General features: G+C 42.0%; 1 protein-coding gene across 1 annotated transcript in view; it reads right to left on the minus strand.

Moving 5' to 3' along the window:
- IFT172 (intraflagellar transport 172) overlaps window positions 1-23,386 on the minus strand; it is a 39,699-nt gene that overhangs the window by 15,670 nt on the left and 643 nt on the right. The window contains exons 2-20 of the mRNA XM_012788280.2: window positions 20,826-20,969; window positions 20,490-20,602; window positions 20,036-20,075; window positions 19,684-19,749; window positions 19,388-19,467; window positions 19,079-19,166; window positions 18,067-18,281; window positions 16,565-16,688; window positions 16,052-16,147; window positions 14,532-14,693; window positions 14,116-14,169; window positions 13,789-13,892; window positions 13,528-13,613; window positions 9,087-9,199; window positions 8,081-8,248; window positions 2,849-2,985; window positions 2,535-2,642; window positions 955-1,039; window positions 567-659 (exon numbers count right to left, since the gene is read on the minus strand). Of these exons, the coding sequence (XP_012643734.1) occupies window positions 567-659; window positions 955-1,039; window positions 2,535-2,642; window positions 2,849-2,985; window positions 8,081-8,248; window positions 9,087-9,199; window positions 13,528-13,613; window positions 13,789-13,892; window positions 14,116-14,169; window positions 14,532-14,693; window positions 16,052-16,147; window positions 16,565-16,688; window positions 18,067-18,281; window positions 19,079-19,166; window positions 19,388-19,467; window positions 19,684-19,749; window positions 20,036-20,075; window positions 20,490-20,602; window positions 20,826-20,969 (2,076 nt within the window). The remainder of the gene's footprint in view (window positions 1-566; window positions 660-954; window positions 1,040-2,534; window positions 2,643-2,848; window positions 2,986-8,080; window positions 8,249-9,086; window positions 9,200-13,527; window positions 13,614-13,788; window positions 13,893-14,115; window positions 14,170-14,531; window positions 14,694-16,051; window positions 16,148-16,564; window positions 16,689-18,066; window positions 18,282-19,078; window positions 19,167-19,387; window positions 19,468-19,683; window positions 19,750-20,035; window positions 20,076-20,489; window positions 20,603-20,825; window positions 20,970-23,386) is intronic.

Consider the following 23,386-nt stretch of genomic DNA (forward strand, 5'->3'; position numbering starts at 1 on the left):
AAGAAAGAAATAATTGAAGGCCAAAGGAGGAAGTTTGTCTAAAGTAAGAACTGACACCGGAGGAGGAACTTAAGAAAGAATAAAATGAGGCCGGGAGCGGTGGCTCATGCCTGTAATCCTAGCACTCTGGGAGGCTGAGGTGGGCGGATTGCTCGAGGTCAGGAGTTCGAAACCAGCCTGAGCGAGACCCTGTCTCTACTATAAAAAGAAAGAAATTAATTGGCCAACTAATATATATATATATATACACAAAAAATTAGCCGGGCATGGTGGCGCATGCCCGTAGTCCCAGCTACTTGGGAGGCTGAGGCAGAGGATTGCTTGAGCCCAGGAGTTTGAGGTTGCTGTGAGCTAGGCTGATGCCACGACACTCACTCTAGCCTAGGCAACAAAGTGAGACTCTGTCTCAAAAAAAAAAAAAAAAAAAAAAAAAAAAGAGTGAAATGAACTATCTAAACTATCTGAAAGTTTTTTCCAAACCTCTGGAAGCCTAGCCGACCAGCGCTTTCCTCCCTTGACTTTGTCTCCCCATTTTTCCCCTCAGGTTCCCTCTTCCATCCTATTACCTGTTCCAAAAAGATCATTTCAGCCAGTTTGTAGTTTTTCTCCAGCATGGCTAGACGTGCTCGGACCTGATAAAAGTCTGTTCCTTCTCCACCCTGTGGGGAAAAAGGAAGTTCTGGTCATTGTGTCGGTGCTGCAGGAGCCATTCTGTCTGCGTGGGCTGAGATAGGATAGCCAGAAGGATGTAGAAGCTAAAAGACTTAAGCGAGAAATCTTCATGGAGTTTAGAGGTTTGAGGTTTAGCAAGCAATTCTAAAATGGTCTGACTTGAGGGTAGAGTTGGGGTGGGCAAGGTACAGGAAACCAGAGATGACTGGAAAGCTAGGAATCATGAATACTAAAAGAAATCTCAGCTTGGGAGACATAATGAATCAGAAGCATAATACTTACATATTCCCGGGACACTTGATCTGCAATCTCATTTGTCTCATGCAGGAATCGAGCTTTTGCTACATGGCCCAATGCAGAAAAGCACCTACAGCATGTAAGCAATAATATTAATAATAATATTATTAGAGAATCATCACTAATTCATTGGTTCAGCAAATACATATTGAGCATGTATTATGTGCCAGGCACTGTTCTTGTCACTAGAGACACATAGCAGAATAAGGAAGAGGAGGGCTTTGCTCTTAAGAAACTTCCATTCTAGTGGGGAAAAAAAATTAGTAAACTAATAAAGATAATTTGAGATACTAAAAATAACATAGTGTGATATTATAGATAGTGACTGAGGGGACTATTTAAGATGGTAGTCGGAAAAGGCCTCTCTGAGGAGCTGACATTTGAACTGAGATCTGGTACATGGGATAGGGGCAGAGGGTAAGAAGAAAGGGGAGAGAGAGTCAGTCTTGAGCTGAGATCTGAATACGAGAAAGAGTAGTCATAGTAAGACAGGGGAAAGTCATTCCCCTGGCAAAGGGAATAGCTAATGTGCAGGCCTTACAGCAGGAATGAACTTGCTGTGCTCAAAAAGCCAAAGGATGCCAGTGTAGCAGGAAACTAATGGGCAAGTAGGGACTGGCACGCGAAGGAAGCAGAGGCCAAATAACTGCAGGGCCTCAGGTCATGGCAAGGAGTTTGGGTTTTATACTAAATATGATGTTAAGCTGTTGAAAGGTGCTGATCATGAAAATGACACCATCTAATTTATGTTTTAAATAAATTACCTTAGCAACTGTGGGATGAATGGATGGTGGGATACAAGAACAGTATCAGGGAGACTAATTAAGAAGCTCTGCAATACTGGAGGTGGGAGACGGTGGCAGTCTGCACCAGAGTGGAGACAGTACAGTTAAACCAAGTATCAGATTCTGGATAAGTTCTGAAGACAATCCTTAGGACCTGCTAATAGTCTACGTGTGGGATGCACGGGAAAAAGCATGCTTCCTGCCGCTATCCAAAACAGCAGCAGGTAACACAATATGGTACACTCTGTGTACAGATTCTCTCATTCGTTCTTCACTGCAACTACCATTACCATTCTTCTTTACCATCCCATGAGGTAAAGACTATTATTATCCCCATTGTACATAGAGAAAACGGAGAAACCAAGGCTTGGAAAGGTTAAATAACGTCACTAAGGTTACACAGGGTGGTAACTGGAACCAAGATTTGAACTCAAGGAGTTTAGAGTCCCAAGTTTGGAGTCCCAAATTTGTCCTATTATTAATGACTACACTCCTATACCAAACATGGAATTTATGAATCAATGCAGGGATTGAAAGGTATGAATGTTAAAAAATTTGAAATGGTACCTAGTTATAACAGGGGGAAGCAAAAATAATAAATGACATACTCTTATATCTAAGATGGGAAGGTGTTTGGAATAATAACTGTGGAAGGGCTCTATGCTATTTTTGGCAGTGAGAAGGGATGCAGTCAGTGCCTTAACGCTGGGGAGGAGCAGCCCACAGGGAAGATACTCATGTGGTTGTCCCTGGCACCTCAGTGCTACACATCTACCTCACCTCTCAGCAATGTGTAGCTGCCTTGCCTCCAGCGCCAGTTTACTCAAGGTTTTCCACATTGCCTCCGTTTCTGGGGTCATTTCCAGAGTCTCCAAGAAGGCTGTTGCCCTGGAGAGGGAAGGAAGCAAAGCATAAGGAACAAGGGCAGGGACAGGGAGACACAGAGGAACACTGGTAATGAGGTTGGGGAAGGGGGGGCCAGGTAATTATTAGCCCTTTTTTCCTAATCTCCTTCCTGGATCACTAGGTCCTTATCAGATATGGCTCAGGTCCTCCTCTCCCACCACCTCACTGGTTATCAGCCAGTTTCTTACCGGGAGTAGTTGCCATCATCAATGGCTGTTCCAAACTCGATAAGGCCTTCATCCAGCGTGTAGGCAACCGTAGTTACACCCTCTGTCACCATCACCTCTGTCTTCCCTCCACCCCGCTCCAGACCTGCAACATCACCCTGTAAAAGTTCATTCCCCAACCCCACCCGAATTCCAGGTTAGTGTTATCACTGAATCAATTGGAGAACAGATCCACCCTCATCCAACCCTAGTGCTCAACACTGAGGAAATCACAGTGGCCCTTGCTTTCCTAACATTTTAGCTTCTGTCAAGCAGATAAAAACACTTTATTTATAGCAATATGCTTGGGTCAAAGTGTACTCATAGCTATGACAGCACCAATGCCTGGAGGTCGACTGAGAAAGTGTGGCATCCACTCTTGCTTCCAGCAGTACTACAGATTAGGCATTCTTAAGTATCCTCCAATTACAATACAACCAGAACCTGGTTTTGTTACTTTTTCTATTTTCTATTTTATTTATTTCTGCTCTAATCTTCATTATTTATTTCCTTCTGCTTTCTTTGAGTTTAGTTTGTTCTTCCCTTTGTGGTTTCCTAAGATAGTTAGGTTATTGATTTGAGATCTTTCCACCTTTTATTTTTAGAGACAGGATCTTGCTCTGTTGCCCGAGCTGAAGTGCAGTGATGCAATCATAGCTCACTGCAACCTCAAATGCCTAGGCTCAGGCAATCCTTCTGCCTTAGCCTCCTGAGTAGCTGGAACTATAGGTATGCACCAACACACCCAACTAATTTTTTAAAAAAATATTTTGTAGAGATGGGGGTCTCATTATGTTGCTAGGCTAGTCTCAAACTCCTGGCCTTAAGAGATCCTCTTGCCTCGGGTAACATAGTTTTTAATGCATTGCTGGGCTTACTTGAAGAAATCACTAAGAATGTTCCCTATCCTCATCCTACCCTTCCACCTCAAAAAAAGATAAGACAGACAGAAAGAAAAACAAAAAGGTCAGTAAGCTAAAACCTGAGCAGGAAAAAAAGGAAAGTGAGCAAATGGGAAAGGCACAGTTGCTCTGAAGGCAGACACAGTGTCAGGAGAATAAACCTTGGGCTCCCCAGCTGGATGGAGAGGCCAAATCTGGAGAATCTGTCATTAAACATGGGATCCACTCTTTATTAAAGGGAACAAAAGCAATCATTACAGATCATTAATATGCCTGATTTCTTCAGAAGCAAACATGAATCATCTCTGGAGGAAAACATGTTCATTACAGGCCCTCAAGATTTCAAAAGATTACATTCAAAGTAACATGAGCTCACAAAAATAAAAATGCCAAAATATAAGGAAATAAACTGCTATGAAAGAATAAACAACAACTACAACAACAGTTTTAGACCTTCAAGAATTTCAGATATTAAAAATAACAGTGACAGAATATAAAATAATTATTTACACAAAACTTAAAGACCTAAGAGATGACATGAAAAATTCAGGCAGGAACAAGAAATTATCAAAATGGTTAGGCAGATTGGAGAAAGAACAAACTAAAACTCTATGAACAATTTAATTTTTGTTTCTATTTATTTATTTGAGACAGAGTCTCGCTTTGTTGTCCAGGCTAGAGTGAGTGCCGTGGTGTCAGCCTAGCTCACAGCAACCTCAAACTCCTGGGCTCAAGTGATCCTACTGCCTCAGCCTCCTGAGTAGATGGGACTACAGGCATGTGTCACCATGCCCGGCTAATTTTTTCTATATATATCAGTTGGCCAATTACTTTCTTTCTATTTATAGTAGAGAAGAGGTCTCACTGTTGCTCAGGCTGGTTTTGAACTCCTGACCTCGAGCAATCTACCCGCGTTGGCCTCCGAGAGAGCTAGGATTACAGGCGTGAGCCACCGCGCCCGGCCATGGCCTATTTATTTTTGAGACAGAGTCTCACTCCATTGCCTGGGCTAGAGGGCCATGGCATCAGCCTAGCTCACAGCAACCTCAAACTCCTGGGCTCAAACAATCCTTCTGCCTCAGCCTCCCAAGTAGCTGGGACTACAGGCATGTGCCACCATGCCCGACTAATTTTTTCTCTATATAGTTTTAGTTGGCCAATTAATTTCTTTCTATTTTTAGTAGAGACGGGGTCTTGCTCTTGCTCAGACTGGCTTCAAACTCCTGACCTTGAGCGATCCTTTCGCCTCGGCCTCCCAGAGTGCTAGGATTACAGGCGTGAGCCACCATGCCCAGCCCTCTTTTTATTTTGAAAAATTTAATTTTTTTTTTTTTTTTTTTTTTGAGACAAGAGTCTCACTTTGTTGCCCAGGCTAGAGTGAGTGCTGTGGTGTCAGCCTGGCTCACACCAACCTCAAACTCCTGGGCTCAAGCAATCCTCCTGCCTCAGCCTTCCGACTAGGTGGGACTATAAGCATGTACCACCATGCCCGGCTAATTTTTTCTATATATATTTATTAATTTCTTTCTATTTATAGTAGAGACAGGGTCTCGCTCTTGCTCAGGTTGGTTTCGAACTCCTGAGCTCAAAGGATACGCCCGCCTCAGCCTCCCAGAGAGCTAGGATTACAGGCATCAGCCACTGCGCCCGGCCTGAAAAATTTAATTTTTGAAGTAAAAAACTCAAACAGATGTTTAAACAGCAGATTAGAGAATGATGAAAAGTGAATTAATGAACTGAAAGAATGCTCTAAAGATATTATCCAGAATGTAGTATAGGGCAAGAAGAAGAAAAAAACACGAAAGAAGTTAAAAGGCATAGAAGATAGAACAAGAAATGTAACATATACCTAATTAGAGCTCTGATGAAGAGACAATAGAATGGGTGAGAAGAAGCAATGTTTAAAGTGATAATGGCTGAGAAATTTCTAAGGCTGACGAAGATATGTGCACTCACAAATACAGAAAGCACAATATATACCAAGCAGGATAAATTTTTCAAAAATTATATCTAGACATATAATAGTGAAACTTCAAAACACCTAAGAAAAAGAGATTATAAAAGCAACAAAAGAGATCCGCTATACAGAAAAGGCTATTGATAAATTCCTTAAAACAGCAATGGAAGTCAATCAATGGGACATTTACAAAAGATGAAGAAAAATTAACTGCCAATCTAGAATTGGATACTGAGTCCAAGTATCTTTTCAGAATGAAGGCTAACTAGGCCGGGCGCGGTGGCTCACGCCTGTAATCCTAGCTCTCTGGGAGGCCGAGGCGGGCGGATTGCACAAGGTCAGGAGTTCAAAACCAGCCTGAGCAAGAGCGAGACCCCGTCTCTACTATAAATAGAAAGAAATTAATTGGCCAACTGATATATATATAAAAAATTAGCCGGGCATGGTGGCACATGCCTGTAGTCCCAGCTACTCGGGAGGCTGAGGCAGAAGGATCGCTTGAGCCCAGGAGTTTGAGGTTGCTGTGAGCTAGGCTGACGCCACGGCACTCACTCTAGCCTGGACGACAAAGCGAGACTCTGTCTCAAAAAAAAAAAAAAAGAATGAAGGCTAACTAAAAACATTTTCAGATAATCAAAAACTGAGAGTTTATCATCTTTCACTAAAGAGACTTTCACTAAAGAAACTTCTAAACAATATTCTTCAGGAAGAAGAAAATTCCAGAGGGAAGTTTGGCACTGCAAGAAGAAAGGTGAATAAAGACACTGGTACCATGATAGTATATCTAAATGAATTCTGTCTGGCCAGGCGTGGTGGCCCACACCTGTAATCCTAGCACTCTGGGAGGCCGAGGCGGGCGGATTGCTCAAGGTCAGGAGTTCAAAAACCAGCCAGAGCAAGAGCAAGACCCCGTCTCTACTATAAATAGAAAGAAATTAATTGGCCAACTAATATATATAGAAAAAATTAGCCGGGCATGGTGGCGCATGCCTGTAATCCCAGCTACTTGGGAGGCTGAGGCAGCAGGATTGCTTGAGCCCAGGAGATTGAGGTTGCTGTGAGCTAGGCTGACGCCATGGAACTCACTCTAGCCTGGGCAACAAAGCAAGACTGTCTCAAAACAAACAAACAAACAAACAAAAAACAAATGAATTCTGTCTGTATAAAATAATCATGCCTAACTTTGGGGACAAAAAAAAAGATTAGAACTAAAATACTGGACAATGGTAAAGAGGAGGTAATCAAAGTTAAAGCTTTTTAAGGCCCTTGTAATAACTGCAAGGAAAAGGAGGATTAGATGTTGATTAACTTTAGATTTTGTTAATTTAAGTACATGTTAAACTTTCAAGGGTAACTCTCTACAGAAATAGGGTGTATAACCTCTAAAGCAAAAAAGTGAAAAAAAAAAATGGTGTTTAAGAAAAGGATAGGCCAGGCATGGTGGCTCACACCTGTAATCCTAGCACTCTGGGAGGCCGAGGTGGGTGGATCATTTGAGCTCAGGAGTTTGAGACCAGCCTGACCAAGAGCGAGACCCCATCTCTACTAAAAAAAAATAGAAACATTAATTGGCCAACTAGAAACATATAGAAAAAAATTAGCCAGGCATGGTGGTGCATGCCTGTAGTCCCAGCTACTCCGGAGGCTGAGGCAGAAGGATCGCTTGAGCCCAGGAGTTTGAGGTTGCTGTGAGCTAGGCTGATGCCACGGCACTCTAGTTAGGACAACAAGAGTGAGATTTTTGTCTCAAAAAAAAAAAAAAAGAAAGAAAAGAATAAAACAAATTTTACACCTTAGTCTAAAATGAGGCAAGAAAGGAGAAAAAAAGAGGTATGGAAAAAGGACAACAAGAAAACATCAAATGTTCTTTCTATCTACACCCACACCAGTCATCCTACCCTAGCACAGGGTCTGCCTCTCTTCTGCTTTCATAAGCTTCTTCAAGATTCTGGAAGATCACTTGATGTGTGTGATGTTGTAGCAGGATAAGAGATTTGCAATTTGAGAAAAAAGGAACTCTGTATGGCTTATAACAGAGAATTGACACTCAATGAAATGATATTAGAGCTGTCCTTCCTATCAGAGATCTTCCAGCCTCAAGGGAACTCCACATTATGACTTGGTGAATTCCCAGGGCCACTGTAATGGACCCATACTCCAATGGTCTAATATAATGTCAGGAATATGAATAAGGATGGTTCCAGAGGTTGGTCCACAAGTCTAAGCTTCACTTGCCAATTTTCTCATAGAGATTATGAATGGTGGGCAGAGAAAACCAGGTAACTTTCAGAGTCTCCTCATGGGTCTAATCAATCAGCTTGACACCATGTCTGAAGGCCCCTTCTATGAACATACCCTAATAGAGGAGATGGTGACTCTCTCAGGTGCCTCAATGTTGTACCACACACACAGGTTGCTTCGGTTCTGAGCTACTAGCACATCACTTCCTGGAACCCACTGCACATAGGAGCAGAAGTTGAGGATCATTGTCTTAGAGCAGCTTTCAATATCATACAGATGCAACTGAAGAAGGAAGAGGCAGATAACACAATTAATAGGGGATGTAGGGTTGTCTCCTGATTTGACCATTTCCTAATGGTGAAATGTGGTGTGCTAAACCACCAGTCAGGTACATGGTGAATTTCAAAGCTCACTGACCTGTAACCTTTGAAGTTAATGCTCAGTTGGTATGTCCTGACTCTGGTCAAATAAATAACACATTCCCAAAAGAGCAAAGATCTATATCCGAGGTATTTAAGTTAGGTGAAGGTCAGCCTTTCATACTTGGAATAACTCTGGGCCAGTTACCAGATTGGATTACAAAAGTAAGGCCACTAGACAAATTAAATGATCTAGAAACTTGTGATGTGGCTTTCACCAAAATGAAAAAATTACCAGGTTGTCTCTTTGACCTTGAGGTTGAACTCTTGGGTGCTACCATATAGGGATGAGAATCAATGAGGGACTAATTGGACACTGTCTTCTAGTCAGCTTGGATGCTGTCAGATCAGTGTGGCTGAAGAGAACTGGAGCAGCAGGACTGGGTAAAGATCAGCTAGGCAGGCAGGGCTGAGAACATTTCACTAGGGCATGGAATTGTGAATAGTAAGAGAGAAACCAATGCCCAAACTCCTCTCTTGACTTTGTTGTCATCATAATACAATCTCCTCAGGGGTAATATATGATGGGGTGTGATATTGTCTACAGAAAATGTTGATTCTCTTGTGCCTTTTGCTATGCTAATGGCATGGCAAAGAAATTACGTCTCACGCTGCCTTTCCCACCCCCAATCCCTGGCAGCAGCTTGTCTCACACCCTCCATGGGCCAGCCAATGCCTAAGGCCCTGGTAACTCTTCTCACCCGAAGTTTCCGGTCCCTGAAGAGGAGCTTGTGTCCAGTCTCATTAAGTTCCAGCCAATCCACACGGCTCTCATGGCTGATGGTGCCAATGTTGTAGCCACCAATCAGATCCACTATACAACAAAGAAGACAGGGTTAAGAAGAGAGAGTCCATATACTCATTTATATAGTCTGTAAAATCTGGTCTTACAATCATATGTTGGGCTTTAAGAATATTGCCTTAATCTAGGGTATGTCACTGGGGAATGTGACACACAAAATTATGGCTAATACACATAATTTTGCTAGGATGCCTAAGAAACTCGGTCTCTTTTAGAAATGTAGAGGTTTTGTTTAACTCTGTAGTTAACTCAAAAGGTCCAGACCCATCGAGATTTCTCTCTGGGACTCAAATGCAGCTGCCTCAGAGCAGATCAGAACTACTTACAAAATCCTCTAGGAAGCAGCACTGAGCACATTAAAGATGAGCCTGGTACCACACAAAAGTGAGGGAAATTGATGAATGAAATGGCCTTGATCATATTTGCTCTAAGAAGTTACCTGCACATTTGAGTGCCTATGGTGTAAGAGTACCGAAGGGTGAATAGTGGGAAAGGCACATGGACAAAACAGAGGAAACCTTTGAGTAAAGTCAGGCTGGTCAGTGCAGAGGATGAATACTTTAGTTTGGTCTCAATCTTACAGACAATATAAGAAACTATCACTTTTAGAGCAGACAGACTCCTCAGGGTTGGCTGAAATGCTTTCAGGGAGTTTCTTCATCAAAGCCCATTTATAACTCTCACTGATAGTACAATATTAACGAGTAATGTGCCTACCTTTGTTATATATGCTTAAGCTAAAGATCAAATGCCAGCTAATGCCTACAATTGGAAAGACCAATTTTAAAATGAATTTTCCTTTAACTAAAAAGTAAAATGGCCAGGTGCGTTGGCTCAAGCCTGTAATCCTAGCACTCTGGGAGGCCGAGGTGCGTGGATTGCTCAAGGTCAGGAGTTCGAAACCAGCCTGAGCAAGAGCGAGACCCCATCTCTACTATAAATTGAAAGAAATTAATTGGCCAACTAAAAATACATAGAAAAAATTAGCTGCGCATGGTGACGCATGCTTGTAGTCCCAGCTACTTGGGAGGCTGAGGCAGGAGGATCACTTGAGCCCAGGAATTTGAGGTTGCTGTGAGCTAGGCTGACACCACAGAACTCTAGCCTGGGCAACAGAGTGAGAATCTGTCTCAAAAAAAAACCAAACAAACAAACAAACAAAAAAACACAGAAAAATAAATAAATAAATAAAAAGTAAAATGATAAAGCCATGTTCTCATGCCCCAATTATAACTAGAATCATAGAATTCTAGAGCTAAGGACCCTACTCTACTCCTGTGAACCCTGAAAATATACAAAATTATGTTTGTGCAGTATATATTTTTCTGAGAGTGGGTCTGTGATTTTCATTAGATACTTAAAGGGGTTGGTGACCAAAAAAAATTAAAAAAAGAACTGTCATTTTACATACACTGAAAATAAGATATACAGAGTGAATTGACTTGTCCAAAGTCTCATAGCTCATTATTGCCACTGGAATCTTAGGCCTTTTGGTCTACATTATTATAGATACCTACATTTCTGAGCTCAGCAACCTGATATGAAATGTAATATTCATGAAATGCAAAACTATCTTATGAACAGACACCTATTGGATGTATTGGAAACTTGATTTATGACAGAGGTGGCATTACAAATTAATGAAGAATGGGTGAAGAACAGACTTTCAATAAATGGTTAAGTATATGGAAAAAAATAAAATTAGATTCCTACCCACATTATACCATAAAAATAAATTCTGAGTAAAAAGCAAAATTTAAAAATGTTAAAATATATGAGGGAATAGAGAAGTATGTCTTCAATAAGACCTCAAGAATCACAAACTATTTTTTCGATGACAAAATGAATCATATTAAAATTAAAATGTCTGAGCACTATAAGATGCTCAAGAGGAGAGAAAAACACGCCACACGTTGAGACAAAAGATCTGCAATGCAGCAAATAACTATTAAAGGCTATACAAGCACATGTAAAAGAACTCCTTCAAATCAATAAAGAAAGGCTGGGCCCGGTGGCTCACGCCTGTAATCCTAGCACTCTGGGAGGCCGAAGTGGGAGGATTGCTTGAGGTCAGGAGTTCGAAACCAGCCTGAGCAAGAGCGAGACCCCATCTCTACTATAAATAGAAAGAAATTAATTGGCCAACTAAAACTATATATAGAAAAAATTAGCTGGGCATGGTGGCGCAGGCCTGTAGTCCCAGCTACTCGGGAGGCTGAGGCGAGAGGATCGCTTGAGCCCAAGAGTTTGAGGTTGCTGTGAGCTAGGCTGACGCTACAGCACTCACGCTAGCCTGAGCAACAAAGTGAAACTTTGTCTCAAAAAAAAAAAAATAAATAAAGAAGAGACTACCTGATTTTAAAAATGGGTAGGGGATAGGAACTGGCAATTCACAGAAGAAATACAAATGGTCAATAAATAAATGAAATTAATACAATGGGATATCATTTCACATACATCAGTTTGAACCAAATTATGAAGTCAGGAAATTTCAAGTGTTAGAGAAGACATTGAACAATGGGAACTCTATTTTTTTTTTTTTGACACAGTCTCACTCTGTTGCCCAGACTAGAGTGCTGTGGCATTAGCCTAGCTCACAGCAACCTCAAACTCCTGGGCTCAAGCAATCCTATTGCCTCAGCCTCCCAAGTAGCTGGGACTACCGGCATGCACCACCATGCCTGGCTAATTTATATATGTATATATATATTTAGTTGTCCAGCTAATTTCTATTTTTTTAGTAGAGATGGGGTCTCGCTTTTGCTCAGGCTGGTCTTGAACTCCTTAGCTCAAGGATCCTCCTGCCTCAGCCTCCCAGAGTGCTAGGATTACAGGTTTGAGCCACCGCACCCAGCCTAAACAATGGGACTCTAACTGCTGGTAGGGATGTAAATTGGTACAACCTCTTTGGAGAGCAATTTGGAAATTTTTAGCAAAGTTGAAGATACATTTCCTTGGCCAGGTGTGGTGGCTCATGCCTATAATCCTAGCTCTCTGGGGGTCGAGGCAGGAGGATTGCTCAAGGTCAAGAGTTCAAGACCAGCCTGAGCAAGAGCGAGACCCCATCTCTACTAAAAATAGAAATAAATTAATTGGCCAACTAATAATATATAGAAAAATTTGCTGGGCATGGTGGTGCATGCCTGTAGTCCCAGCTACTTGGGAAGCTGAGGCAGGAGGATCGCTTGAGCCCAGGAGTTTGAGGTTGCTATGAGCTAGGCTGAGGCCACGGCACTCTAGCCCAGGCAACAGAGTAAGACTCTGTCTCAAAAAAAAAAGGTACACCTCCTCCATGATTCAGCAATTCCATTCTAGGTGTAGAACTTAGACCATTAAATTACTATAATAATAAAAAATCAGCAACTTAAATGTCCATCAATAAAAGATGAAAGATTCAAGGTAAATATAACAAAATATAACAAAAAGGATTTGAGAGAATGGGGTATGGGTAAACAAGTAATAATAATATGATTATTATTAACAGCTAACATGTATTAAGTTCTTATTATGTACCAGGCATAAGTATATTTCATATGAGGTAGTATGGTTTTTTTTTGTTTGTTTGTTTTTGAGACAGAATCTCGCTTTGTTGCCCAGGCTAGAGTGAGTGCCATGGCATCAGCCTAGCGTACAGCAACCTCAAACTCCTGGGCTCAAGCAATCCTGCTGCCTCAGCCTCCCGAGTAGCTGGGACTACAGGCATGCGCCACCATGCCCAGCTAATTTTTTTTCTATGTATATTAGTTGGCCAATTAATTTCTTTCTATTTATAGTAGAGACCGGGTCTCACTCTTGCTCAGGCTGGTTTCGAACTCCTGACCTTGAGCAATCCGCCCGCCTCGGCCTCCCAGAGTGCTAGGATTACAGGCATGAGCCACCGCGCCCGGCCTGAGGTAGTGTTTGTATCCCCATTTTGTTTTTGAGAAAATTGAGATACAAAAAGGTTAAATAACTTACCAAAATTCAAACAGAAGGTAGAAAAGTGGAATGGTTTGACTCCAGAGCTCCATTCTTTTTTTATTATTTTTGAGAAAGGGTCTCATTCTGTTCCCTGGGCTGAAGTATAGTGGCACAATCACGGCTCACTGCAACTCAAACTCCTACGCTCAAAGGATCCTCCTGCCTCAGCCTCCTGAATAGCTGGGACTACAGGTACATGCTACCAAACTCAGCTATTTTTTTGTAGAGACGGGGTCTTGCTATGTTGCTGAGGCTGGTCTTGAATTCCTGGCCTCAAGCAATCCTCCTGCCTTGCCCTCCCAAAGTGCTGGGATTACAGGCACGAGCCACCATGACCGGCAACATCTATTTGCTATTAAAATTATGAGAGTCTTACTCACCTATAGCAATAGTCTTAATATCAACAAGATAAGCCAATTTCTTATTATCTTCCATTCCTCGCTGACGCCTCTCATTAATCCGGACGCTGAAACATGAAGGGTGAGATAAGGAAAAACGGGCTTAGGTAGTTGGGATGTTTATCAAGGGCTCTGAAGTACCATATGGGATGAAGTTTTTAGATTAACCTGAGAACACAGAATTTATAATTCAAAAAGGAATTCTTTTGGGTTTCAAGGATTTAGAGAATCTTGTGAGGTTACCTGATGAGGTGAGGGTTCATGAATTCAGTACGTACAGAACCCAAGGTATCATTACTTCCATATTCCACCAGGGTTAGCTCTCCAGCATTGAAGATCATGCATACCTGGGAAAGAATGGGGCTGTTATATGGTGGGAAGGTTGCATGAAGAAAGAGAAAAAGAGAGGGAGGTGTACTATCAGTTCTAGGTCACTCCCACATTTCTCCTTATTCTATTCCCCTGCCTATTTCATCTTCCCCCTTTCTTTATCTGCTGTCTCCCCATCTCTTCATACTTGCCATCCTTCTGACACAGAAGGATGGTGACAGTGAATCAAACTCTACTCACATTTTCATTTTCAAAGAAATACTTCTCATTGCCACCAGATCCTTGCCAGGCTACCTATAAAGGGGGGAGAAGACATAAGAAGCAACATGGATAATTATTTAAGATAACACTGAAGGAATGACAGGATGGGAGGCAGAAAAATCATGTTTAGGGAGGCTTTGGTACTTTAAAAAAAGATGCTATATCAGAATCTGCCCTAGTCCCTAGGTTTCTGAGAGATGGCATAAAAACTGTCCAACAATGGTGATTCATACTCCAGTATTCTAAACCTCTTGGGTCTCCTTCCCTGAAACCAGGCCCCTCGCATCAGAATGTTAGAACTTTCCATGGAGATCTTACCCCTAGTGACTACTGATCCCCAGAATTAGCAAGCCAAGACACCCCTTTGCCTCCCCCACCCCATTTTTGGTTCCTACCTCACTAAGGCGATTAGTGTTCAGGTCTCCCAGCAGCAGCGTGTCTGATGTGTGGGCCACCAAGTAACGTTCCTTTCCCAGGATTTTTACCTCTTCCACCTCATAGCCATAGTGCGATTTCAGCACCACTCGGGTCCCCGATGATAGGTTCTTCACAATCACCTTGGTAAGGGGACAAGTCTGAGCCCCTTTGGGTTCCCCAGCCCAAAAGAGGATGAGCATTCGGTGTCCTTTGGCCATCTTCATAGTGCTAAATAAAGCTAATATCTTGTTTCCTCATCTGGCCTAGGATGTTGATGATAATAATGATATACTTATATAGGGCTTTGCTATTTATGAAATGCTTTCAAACATTAGCTCTTTTGATGCTCATAATACATATAATTCTGGAAGTTCCACTGGGTAAAACCAATCACTCTACGTTCCCACAGCTCTTTGTACAAACCTTTATACCAGTGTTAATTATTACTTAATTCATTTATTTATTTATATATTTAGAGATGAAGTCTCGCTATGTTGCCCAGTCTGGCTTCCACCTTCTGGGCTCAAGCAATCCTCCCATGTTGGCCTCCTCAAGTAGCTAGGACTACAAGAGCATGCTATGGCTAATACCATTATTATTATTTTCTTTGCCACTGACTTGAAGCTCATTTTTTTTCTTTTTTTAATACCTATCTCTCAGGTTATTGAAGCTCATTTTTTGATATGTTTGTGTCCTCTCCTATAATGATCTCCTTGACTAAGGGACAATGTCTTACACAATCATTTTTATATTCTCAATGCCTAACAATGCTGACACATAGGACAGAATGGATAAATGCTTATGGAGAGAATAAAAGAATGCTGTAGTCCCAGCTCCTCGGGAGGCTGAGGCAAGAGGACCGACTGAGCCCAGGAGTTTGAGGTTGCAGTGAACTATGATGATGCCACTGCATTCCAGCCTGGGCAACAGAGTGAGACCCTGTCTCAACAACCCCCCACCCAAAAAAACCTCCCCAAACAAAAAACAAACAAACAAAAAGAATGAAGAAACCAATGAATAATAAATGTAAGCAAAAAAGGATAGAGGTAGAGAAAAGAGAAAAGTGGGCTCAAGAACTGAGAAATGAGCTTGCAACATCATACACAGTGAGCTCAGAGGCCCTAAAACAACAGAGTTCACTTTTGTAATCCTATTTACCAAATTCCCCAGTTGACAGTGTATAGGAAATAAAGTCTTAAACCAGGAAGGCCTAAGTGGCAATCTCTGCTGTACCCCTTAAGCCTGGTACTTAAAAGTTTACTTGACTAGCCTAAAAACAAACAAACAAACAAGAACATAAAAAACCCTTTTCTTACAATAAGCTGAAAGAATTATAACAGGAAAGTTGCCAGGGAGTTGCCCTGACACACTCTCAACAGCTCTACTAGAGGGATGAATGTTAGAGTTAACACTGTGGCTGCGGCCAGAAGGCAGAGAAGTGTTACAAAGATGAGTGAATCATGGAAGATCTCAGTTCAGTCGGCTATCAGGTCCTTACCTGGCTAGGTCCCACATATGTCAGCTCAAACTTGTTCTTGTAAATGCTCCTTCGGAGGCAGCAGTCAAACTGTTCCACGCCACCACAGAGTGTGCCCTACAAGGGAAAGTGATAGCATGAAAGGTAACATACATGGTATACTGGCATGAGGAAGATACCTAGAGACATCCTCAAAATGTAGGCTCTAGAATCTGTAGAAGAGTTGGCAGTGAAAGGGCTGGAAGTTTTTGGAAGTACCAAAAAGAGAGAAGGTGCAATCACAGGACTCAAGGGTACCACATATTGATGGGCTAATAAGGGAAAAATCAGCCCTGCCATACAACTCTTTGTTCCTTTGGGCGTCCAATAAAGTATGAATTTTTCTTTCCTGCCTCTAACCCTGGATTTTTAGGTTGGGGTCAAAAGGAAATAGGAGATTCTCTAGTGTCTTGGGAGAGTGCCTTAGGATAAGGCAGGATTGTTTTCTAGTTTAGAGAAAGTCAGAAAACCAGAAAGGGATTACTAGTAACACACCGCACAGAGTCGTGAGCCATCTCGCTTCCAGGCCAAGGCAGTGATGGTGTATAAGTTGGCAATTTCCTTGGGCTTTGCCTCTTCCCAGATGCTTTTTCGAGGGCTCCAGTTGAGCACCCGAAGTCTGAAATAAAGTATATGGCTTTTACAAGAGTTAGAGGGTGAGCAAAAGAGTGAAAATAAGCTGGTAACTGAAGAAAATTAGTTTTGCTATATCAGAGAAGAAAGGAAATAAAAGAACAGACAAGCTAGGTAGTCTAGCAGGAGAGGACAAAAAGGTGCAAAGGAAGTAAGTTGGGAAAATCAAGGCAAAAGTAAAATGCATGAAGAGTAATGGTATCTACTAGTTTCAGCTGAGAAAAAAAGTGATAGGAGCAGAGAATACAAAAGATCAGGACAAGTGATAAAAATGAGCTGTTAGGAGTAGAGAAATATGAAAAAAGAAAAAAGCAATGGTAGGCATCAGAGAAGAAAGAAAGGAACATGAGGAGACACATAAGATTGAAAGGGATAGAAAGACAGGACTGACAAAGTCGGAGTTAAACATTCTCCAAATAAGTGATAGGACCTGGACCCTGGCTGTCTATCTGCTGTTCCAACTTTCATTCATTCATTTGCTAAACATTTGAGCATGTATTATGTACTAGATGCTAATCTAGGCACTGGAGATATAAAGATGAATAATAAGCCCACGTCTCAAGGATTCTTCAATTTAGCCAGATAGATACAAACAACAAACTATAATATAATGTGATAAACTCTAAGCCAGTGGTCTAAAAGGGGCAATGGGAACACAAAGACAGTGGAGAGGAATTCTGCTGTGGAAGCCCAGAGAAAGGTACAGAGATAAAACATGAGCATAGTACATTTTGGAACTGCCAGAGCACCAATGGATGGTGGAAGCAGGAAGAAGAAAGTACATGAATTACAATCTGAGAATCTCTTTTATTATTATTTTTTAAATAGAGTCTCTTTGTTGTATGAGAATCTCTTTTAATATACACTTGATTCTGGCCAGGCGCGGTGGCTCACGCCTGTAATCCTAGCACTCTGGGAGGCCAAGGCAGGCAGATTGCTTGAGGTCAGGGGTTCCAAACCAGCCTGAGCAAGAGCGAGACCCCGTCTCTACTAAAAATAGAAAGAAATTAATTGGTCAACTAATATATATAGAAAAAATTAGCCAGGCACGGTGGTGGATGCCTGTAGATCCAGCTACTCAGGAGGCTGAGGCAGTAGGATTGCTTGAGCCCAGGAGTTTGAGGTTGCTGTGAACTAGGCTGACGCCGCGGCACTCAATCTAGCCTGGGCAACAAAGTGAGACTCTGTCTCAAAAAAAAAAAAAAAAAAAAAAAAATATATATATATATATATATATATATAACACATACACACACACACCTGATTCTGGTCCAGCCTCCCACTCTGGTTCAGAATAATTTGGCTAAAGCAAAGGGTGTTCCCAGGGAAAGTAGGCAAAAGATGCAACTGGAAAGGGGACCCACCTGTCATAACTTCCCAGCACAACAGACTGGCCCCCAGGACTTGCTGCAGCTGTGGTGAACTCCCGCTCCTGAGGATCACGACTATAATCGAAGGTTTGCAATACTTGGCCTTCCTTTCCATAGGCTACAATCCTCCGATCACAGCCTGCAGCCACAATGCTGGTGGTTGCCCAAGCCAAGGCATATGGTGGGCATGGGTGGTTAACCAACTTCCCCTAAGATAGAAGTCAAGGGTTCAATCACTCTCTGAGGACTTTACCCCAGAAATTCCGCATTCCCAGCACCGGAGATACTCTGACCAGCCTACCATGCAAAAATCTTTCTCCCAACATTTTCTCATCCCAACACATATCCAAATTCTGAAGACTTCACAAATTATCTTTCTGCTTCATACTCACACAACACATACACACATTGACCTTGCACTCTAGAAAAAGCTCAAACTACTTGTGTGTTGGAGACCTTTAATAGGCATCTAGTAAGGCTCCCCAAAGGGAGATGTCCTACATATTAACCAATACAGTCTAGGCCCACAGAGAGCATATGGCTCCTTTCTTTTTAGTAGGACTAAATTTAATTATTATATAAATAATTTTTAATGTAAATGATTCAAACAATAAGAATTATATAGAGTAAAACATGAAAGTTTCCTTTTATCCCCCATCTTTTCCCTTTCCCCACTCCAGAGTAAACTCACTCTTTTTTTCTATGCATTTATACACATAAATATATTATTTTACATAAATGGGAATAATTTGTCACTTTTCATTCCCCTCAGAGTCTTTATTTCCCTTTGTCTCAAGGTCTCTTCCACCTGAGTCACCCCTTGCTATATACAGTGAGCTCCAGCGTTCTAAACACAAGTCCTCTTGGGGCTGCTTCCATCTCTCTCCCTGGGGTCTCGCCCTCTGGCCTCCTACCCCAGTACCTCAATCTAAAGTCTTAGATGTCTAGTCTCCTGTAGACCTCCTGGAGTTTCCTTATCCCATCCCACAGCATCCCTCACTCATACCTGTGACTCTCCAGAGCCTTCATCATCAAAGAAATACCTAACGATGGTACCATCCGCATGACCAGAGAGAATTCCTTTCCCAGAGCAACTAGAAAAGGGGAAAAGAAGGAAGGGAGAGAAATACAGGAAGAGATAAGAGTATTCTACATCACTAAGAAAGTCCCCTATCTCTGTCAAACACAACCCCACCTGTGGTTCTTGCTACAAGTCCTTTCCACCTTTCATACTATGGTCTCCCAGTCCAGGCTTTCCCACAGCTTTTTCCTAATATTTCCAAGCTCTTGTGATACTACTCTTATCCTTACTCACTTTGTTGTCAGTGACACTACGTAAGAATCTGTCCCATAGATGGTAGATGATTTATTAGTTTTGGTGTTTGCTAAACGAACCTGAAAATGGGAGAATGGATACAAGTCTGGTTAGGCTATTTTAAATTTCATCCAGATACAAAGAAAAAAAAAGAAAAAAAATCCCACAAAACTTGTCCCTATGCATTCTCCCCCCGGTACACAACTTGACCCTAAAGGAGATGATGAACCATATTCTTCTCTCAGAACCATTATCCCCATCCTGCACCTCTCCTGTGTTTCCCTTCCCTTTTTTACCTTGCCTTCGGCCAGTCCAAAGACAATGATGTACTCTGCCGGCCACTGCAGGCAAGTAACAGCACTCTGTATGAAAGAAATGACGAAAAGGATAACCCCGTCTGTGTGGGTTAGCACGTTTATAACAACCTGAACACCCCACCACCCCGATCTCCTATAGGGAAGGAGGAGAGGGGATACGACTGGGCTCTAAGGAGGAAAGATGAAGATGAGCAGCCAGGCAGCACCATCCTTGCAGTGGGAAAGGTCAGATTTGGATGTTAGAATATACAACTCCTGGTTGCATTTATAAGCAGATATACTGATACATGTTTGCTCATCCTAAGCTCCCAGGGACTGGTCTGAACTTTACCGTCTGGATGAACTTGTTACAGATGACTTTCTTGTCACCCCTGCCAAATAAAATGAAGAAAGCACATTAAAAATCACTTATATAAATAACTTGCTACAAATGTTGCTGAGGGAAGGGAATAAAGACCAGACATCTTCCCTGGCCCACTAGTGTTTCCTCAACCCTGCAGGAGCCCTGAAAGGAGGCATACAAGGAGCCCGAACAGCTTTGGAACAAAGCAAAGATGCAACATCACTCTGGATCTCTTGTTGACCTTAGACTGATTCCTCCAGGGACAAGATTGCAGAACACAGAGGAGGGCAAAGGGAGAGAAGTAACAGCAGTCTGCAGAAAGTCTCTGCCTTCCACGCACGAGCTTGGCTCCTCCTCCTCTCTATTTCCCTCCCCAGTGAGGCATGTCCCTTGCCTTCCACTTCCTTTATAGGCCATCCCATCTCCCAATCTCTATCCTCACCAATCTTCTCCAATCTTGTAGACATAGATGATGTTGTCAGTCTGTCCTATGGCAATTTTAGTGGAATCAGGGGAAAAAGCCATGCCCTTCACCATATAGCTCTTCCTGCCATACTAAGTTTAAAAAAAGAGAGACAGAAGAAAAACAAGTAATGAGTACACATGAAAGAAAAAAGAGAAGAAAAGGTACACGTGTGCTCTAATGGGCTTGAGGGATTTATACTGAGAAAAGGTGCCCACACCATTTCCTATGTTTATGGCTAGGAGGCAGGCTAAGTTTCTCAAATTCATAAGGCCCTATTTAACAAGTTAAGGAACACAGGACTACTCTCTTCACCTTCATGTCAGCTGGTTTGGTGGAGAATTTATCTCTCCGTTCTCCATGTTCATCATACAGCAATACCACTCGGTCTACTGTGCAGACAGCAAATTTGGCATTGTTCTGGGACCAAGCCATGCAGGTCACCTTTGCAGCTCCATCCTGCAGGGGCAAAGAGGTAAAAATAAACCCAGGTGCTGGTCCAGAATGCCAAAAGCATTTCTAGGTGCATTACTTTTAGTGTGACTTTGGTCACACTAAAGTTTTCTTCCTGTCATGGTCTTATCCTCAAAACAAGGAGATGCCTATGGCCACCAGATCCTGTATTGTGAGCTGTGAGAACAATGTGCTTTTAGAGACCCATAATGCAAACGCACTAAAAGACAATGTGCTAAATCCCTGCAATGGCCCCTTTGTTCCCTAATATCCCAGGTCTGCTACTGAAATAAATTCAATTGGTCTGATAAGTTTTGGTCTTTAGCCATTTATTCAATTAATATTTTTTGAGCACCTTACTGAGAAAGTCACTTGGCTAGGGGCTAAGACAGAAAAAAATAGCAAAACATAGATGCTGCCTCCAGATCTAATAAGATGGTGCAAAGTAGGAAAAGAAAAGTATGTAAAAAGTGCTGTGATAGTTTGGGGGAACCTGAGATAATTTTACGTTAAAATGATCAAAATTAAGCTTTGAAGAATGGATGCAGTTGAGTGGGAAATTATCTGTGATAGAAGGAATGGCATGAGAATAGGGAAGTTTTGGTCAAGAAACAGTAATGTAGTTTAGCTGAAACTACCTTGAAAATAGTAGAACAGAGGAGGTAAGGCAGGAACGACAGACTGGGGCCAACTCAGGAAGGTTCTTTGATGCAAGGCTAAGGAGTTTGGGCTTATTTGGCAGGAAAGGGAGAGAACGTGAAAGTTCTGGAATAGGGAGGAAAATAATTAGAGTTGAAACAGGATAAACAATGCTACTTTTTTTCTTCTTAACCCCACCCACTTCACAGAAGTCTAAGTTAGAAGTTATCATCTCCTGCTGAACTATTCTTACCACATCTGTCCCTTCCTAGCTCTGGTCTTCTCTGGTTTTTCTCCTAAGGGTTTCCTTCCTTGAAATAAAAAAAATTTAGCTTCTGCTCTAATTACTTGGGTTCTAGAGCTCCGACTTTAAACATCATCACCTTCGGCCGGCCGCGGTGGCTCACGCCTGTAATCCTAGCACTCTGGGAGGCTGAGGTGGGAGGATCACTCAAGGTCAGGAGTTCCAAACCAGCCTGAGCAAGAGCGAGACCCCGTCTCTACTATAAATAGAAAGAAATTAATTGGCCAACTAAAAATACATAGAAAAAAAAAGTTAGCCAGGCATGGTGGCGCGTGCCTATAGTCCCAGCTACTCGGAAGGCTGAGGCAGGAGGATTACTTGAGCCCAGGAGTTTGAGGTTGCTGTGAGCTAAGCTGACGCCACAGCACTCCTAGCCCGGGCAACAAAGTGAGACTCTGTCTCAACAACAATAAAAAAATAATAAACATTGTCATTTTTCACTCCTAATCTACCTACCTCCAAAGTCAGAAGTAAAAAGGCTCTTTCCCCCCAAATCCTCAACCCAGAGCCACAAAATGGCCACACTATCACCATTATCATTCTCCAAATCTTCATTACATTAGGTTAGAAGGGCTAAGGCCTCCTCATCAACCTTTGCTGATCATCCTGTTTCATCACTTTGTCCAATCCTGGGCATTCAGCCCTACCCGCATCATGACATCATCTTACTTTAAGATTGAAGGAGGATTTTATCTCCAATTTTTCCATTAGGACAAAGGAATTTTTAAATTACAGATTCAGGGGTTAGCTTACTGAGCAACGAGCACAACTCTCTTTTGTTCTAATTTCCTTCTGTTCTCCAAACGCCACATCCTCTGTGAAGCCTTCCTGATTCCTATAATCAATTATTTCTCTTTCTTTACAATAGGTATCACACTGGATTGCTGTGAGGATTAAATAAAGTAGGGAATAGAATACTAACAGCTAGCCTTTAACAAGTACTTACTAGGCACTTTGGTAGGTGGCTGGCAAACATTATCTCAATTCACCTCCTAACACTGAAGTAGATGCTATTATTGTCCCGTTTTCAAATGATGAAATTGAGGCACGAAAAGATTAAGTGATTTGCTCAAGTTTACACACACAGTTTGTAAGGGGCAGAACCAAGATTTAACTCCATGTGTGTGAACTCAGTTATGGAACATGTTATTCTTATTAGCTTTGTGTTATTCTGTCCTTTGAATTTTGAATGTCCTTCCCTCTTGTCTATCAATTTTCACACTGCTTTTCAGTTTACAATGCTCTTTTGTGTGTAATACTACGTTTAACTCTTCCCCAAATTCCCTAAAATTGCTATTAGTACCCCCACTTTCCAAATAAAGAGACTGGTGAAAGCTCAGAGAGATAGTGTGACAAGGACTAAAATCAGAGATATCAGTCATTTGTATAAAGTAGTGGTGGAGCTAGGACTTGAATTCTGGTCTCCTGACTCCAAAGCCCACCCTTTCTTCACCATGCTTCAGAGCTCCTCCCCTAGTGC

This window comes from Microcebus murinus, chromosome 3 (assembly GCF_040939455.1).
Source record: "Microcebus murinus isolate Inina chromosome 3, M.murinus_Inina_mat1.0, whole genome shotgun sequence".
Classification (NCBI taxonomy): domain Eukaryota; kingdom Metazoa; phylum Chordata; class Mammalia; order Primates; family Cheirogaleidae; genus Microcebus; species Microcebus murinus.